We start from the raw sequence: 4,025 nt of genomic DNA, 5'->3' as shown, positions 1-4,025 counted from the left end.
CCGCGCACAATATGCCTGTGGTGCCGGCAGCCAAGGTAGGCTCGTGGCTTGACGTGCCCTGTCTGTAACGTGTTCTGTTTCAGTCCCGCAACAAGTCAATTCAGCCAAATAGGACTCTCCTTCTACCCCCACCCCCACACACTCACCTGCCTATACTCCCTTCAATTGTGTCGCTAAAGGCCACTGCAAGGGCGTCCTGTATGTATAAGCACAGACACAAACATAAGTATTTTTGATTTTTCGTATACTTGATGTTTTTAGTGCATTGTGCTCGGTGTTGAGAGCATTCTACTCAAGGCAAGCACAACGAATTCAGACAATTCTAATGTACGAAAACACAAAGAATGGGCTGCAGAGATGTGATTTGTTTGATTATTTATTTTTTTTTTTTTTTAAAAAGAGGTATTGCAGTCTTGTCAAACTGGTGTACACTAAAACCCGGTAGGTGGAGTTCTTCATACTTCTATTTCAAATTGACTGAAGAAATGCCACATTGTAAAATCGAGATATATGGTGTAGGGGGGTGGAGAGAGAGAGAAGATAGAAGATGGGTGGGGGCTGGTCGTCTCTGCTCAATTAGACCCCGGTGACCGGGGCACAACTTGCACTCACGACCTCTGGTGGTAAATCATGGGAAAGGACGCTGCTGCTGCTCCCCCCCCCCCTCCGGCGCTGTTCTCTTGTCTGCTCAGTATTCTCCCGGAACGCGGACGGCTGTAGTGATTCCAACCCCCCCGCCGCTCCTTTTCTCTCGTCTCTCTCACTCTCTCTGCTGATAAAAAGGCCGGTGGCGCCTCCGCTTGCCTCGCGCCTGTAATGGATTTATTATTTCCAACTTATAAGCCACTTGACAACAAACAACTTATCTGACGCGGAGGCTGTCCCTCCCTCCCCTCCGTCCACCCCTCTCTTTTCTCCCTTCCCGCGCCGCGTCTCCGGAGATTTATGCTGCTGGCAGGACTGGACTAAAGGGGGCCTTCAAAAACCTGTTCTCCTCTCGCTCTATATTTCGTCCTTCAAGTCCCCCGTCCCCCCTCTCTTTCTCTCGGCGGGTGTCTGGTTTATTTACCCTGTAAAATAAACACACAGACACACAATCGAAAACATCACGTGAAACATTTTTTTTTTCTGGAAAAGAAAACACACAACCCTACTACAGAAAAACTACGTTTGAAACCAATTACTTTACGTGACAGACCTTGACGAGCCCGACGGTGGGGAAGTTGTCCCAGGCGAGCTCGGCCTCCTCGCCGAGGCGGCCCTGGCGCTGGCCGCGCAGGATCCTGGCGGCCGTGACGGTGGCCAGCCCCATGCCGTCGCCCACGAGCAGGATCACGTTGCGAGCGTGCGGCAGGGGCCGCGGCAGCGAGGCGGAGCCCGAGTGCAGCCGCTGGCGCAGCCGCGCCCGCGCCTCGGCGTACCAGAAAGTGCGGTCTGCAACAGAAAGAGAGAGGGGCGAGTCAGAACTGAGGCAGGGCAAGCAACTTGACAAAAATCCTATGCATTAGAATACAAAAAATACAATGAAAATGAAAAAAAACAACAAAATACTTTACAACACCCAAATACACGTAAAAAATACAGGAAAATTCAAGAAATACACGAGTTGCTCCCCCTGGGGTGGGGCGTTTGCACCGGCACCGGCTCGCAGACAAATCCGTCGCAGATGGTCTACCCCCAGCACGAACCACCCCGCATGCTCATCCTCATCGTCGCTTTGTTCCTTTTACCGGGCGGCTGCGGGGTTGCGGGCGAGATGCAAACCGCTATTGCGATTGCTGTTGCAAGCCCCGGGCCCGGGACTGCTGGGCCTGGGCCAGAGAGGCGGCAAAAGCGGCCGGGAACCACGGTTTTTTTAAATCTCTTTTTTTTCTCTTTTCTTTTGAGCTACGATGCGTTAAAGGGGGATGCATAACAAGCGGGCAGGGTCGGGACAGAGTGCATCAAAGGCTGGCTGCAGCCAACTCGTGTATCTCTGTGTAAGCTACTGGTGCTTTTTGGACTTTCTTGTATTTCTGTCGTTGTATTTTTGACATATTTTCTTGATTTTTGTTTACGTTCTTGTCTATTTTTCGGTAGCCCACCCCCAACGCCTATGGAGTTCACCGCCCCAGGCCCAATTGAGCTCCCCAAAGCCACCTTTCTTCTCCCTCCCCTTCCTGCTGCTTCTCCTCCCCCTACCTCTCCTTCTTTGCCCTTCTGACTTTAAAACTTATGTCTGGTAAAGTTCGTCAGTTATAATTATTGTTGTGATTCACACAAATCTAATCGTTGAGTTACGCGCCCTTTGTTGTCCTAATTTTGTGACTTTTTCTCTTTTTAATGTGCTGAAATATGTTAGTGGACCTGGGTCTGCATATTTGCGTGTTAAGCAAGCCAAAGGACGAAACTCCTCGCTCCCAACCCCTTTGCATGCCTCACCGTTTATTTCCGTCTTCAACCCGACCTGTTTTTCGCAAACGAAACGAGTTTATTACACCCTTCCCACCCGCCAGGCCTCCCAGCCTTCGGCTTTAGTCTCCTTTTGCGAGCCGAGTGATTCATATTTACTGGTGTGCCCTTCCATACCACCCCGCCCCCGCCCCGCCCTACACCGGCTCAAGGAACGCCCGGCCAGGCCCGGCCCGACCGCAACGACGGGGCAGCGCCTCATTCCCACTCAGACGTTTGCGAAGGTTTCATTTCAGTGATGACAACCATGCGTAAAATACAAACAGCGCCCTGGATGCCGTCCCACCCCCGCCCCGCCCACGACATACTTTATTTGCTAAGTTCTGGCTGAGATGTATATTTTACGTACCACCGCGCAGTCCGGTCCGCGAGGGGAGGGGCGGGGGAGGGGAGGGGGCTCGTACACACACAAAAATTCGAGAAAACACAAAAAGATGCATAGCGATTTCCCTGTTAATAAATTCTAAGTATTCGAAATTCCACTCCAACACCTGTATGGACACTACCGTATGCGCATGCCAGTTGCACACTCTTTGTTTTTAGTGTACGCGTTGAAAAAATACCAGAAATTCCCGCGAGGCATATACCGAGAAATACGGAAATATACGAGTTGGCCCAACGCAAGGTCCACCTTTCCGGCCAGTGCGGTTGGCGCTCGCCGGTCACCGCGGCTCGGGCCAACCCCCCGCTCTTGATTGCGAAGGAAGGAGTAAATGCTTTTCTGGAAAAGCATTTCCACCACCGCCGGACCCGCTGGCCACTGGCCGGCCTCCCTGGCCCCCCCGTCAGTTCATACCCCGCCAGTACCCCTATACTCCCGCCCCTTTTCACTACCCTTCTGCTATCTTATCTGCCGCCCTGCGCGCTCTCCGCACTCCTCTCCAGATCTGAACACGACGGACGAGCGGTGCTTGGCTGCCTCCTATGTTCCCCGCCCTACCTTCCTCTCCCTTTTCTCACGCCCTCGTCCCCACCCCCACCGCCCTTCTCCTCCTACCGAGCTCTCCCTCTCCAGCGTTGCGGGGTGGAAAATGCATTTGTCACGTTTTCACGAGGGGTACGTCGATGTCCCGCCATATTTTTACTGGATCATCCCTCCCGCCGGCGTAACGTTGACAATCCTTTCTTTTTTTCATTCTCTCTGACAAACCTCATCAATTTATTCATCCCGACGTGGCGAGGGAGAGAGCGAGAGAAAGCGGGAGAGAGAGAGAGACGCTTATCAGTAGTCCGACTCCGCAAGCTGCGAGCCGGGCGTACCCGGACCCGGATGCGGCCAGCCGCTGGAAGTAATTAGAGCGATCAGAGCGCGCTTCAGAATGGGAATAACTGCACTGCACACTTCTGGCGAGCAGCGCTCAGTGGCCTCGAGGTGCGTGCAGTCCGCAAACGGGCGGCGGTCACGCGAGCGACACGAGTCCCGCGGTTATACCGATCAGGGCGACCCGGGAGGGGGAAGATTTATCTTCGTTTTCTTTTCATGTGTACCCAACGTAGCGTTCCGTTGCGCCAGAGAATCAATGATTATCGCGCTCATTGTGCGAAGAGCAGTAAAGGGATCGGGTCCCGGGTCT

General features: G+C 53.1%; 1 protein-coding gene across 1 annotated transcript in view; it reads right to left on the bottom strand.

Annotated features, from left to right (window-relative positions):
• The window catches only part of LOC113217360 (alkaline phosphatase, tissue-nonspecific isozyme-like), a 105,815-nt gene that overhangs the window by 24,225 nt on the left and 77,565 nt on the right, over positions 1 to 4,025 (bottom strand). The window contains exon 4 of the mRNA XM_052266786.1: positions 1,199 to 1,434. Coding sequence (XP_052122746.1) covers positions 1,199 to 1,434 — 236 coding nt within the window. The remainder of the gene's footprint in view (positions 1 to 1,198; positions 1,435 to 4,025) is intronic.

The sequence above is a fragment of the Frankliniella occidentalis genome, unplaced genomic scaffold (genome assembly GCF_000697945.3).
Source record: "Frankliniella occidentalis isolate FOCC.00 unplaced genomic scaffold, Focc_3.1 Scaffold43, whole genome shotgun sequence".
In the NCBI taxonomy this organism is placed as follows: domain Eukaryota; kingdom Metazoa; phylum Arthropoda; class Insecta; order Thysanoptera; family Thripidae; genus Frankliniella; species Frankliniella occidentalis.
Note: the sequence above shows the minus strand (reverse complement) of the source record. Positions and strands in the feature narration are given on the sequence as shown.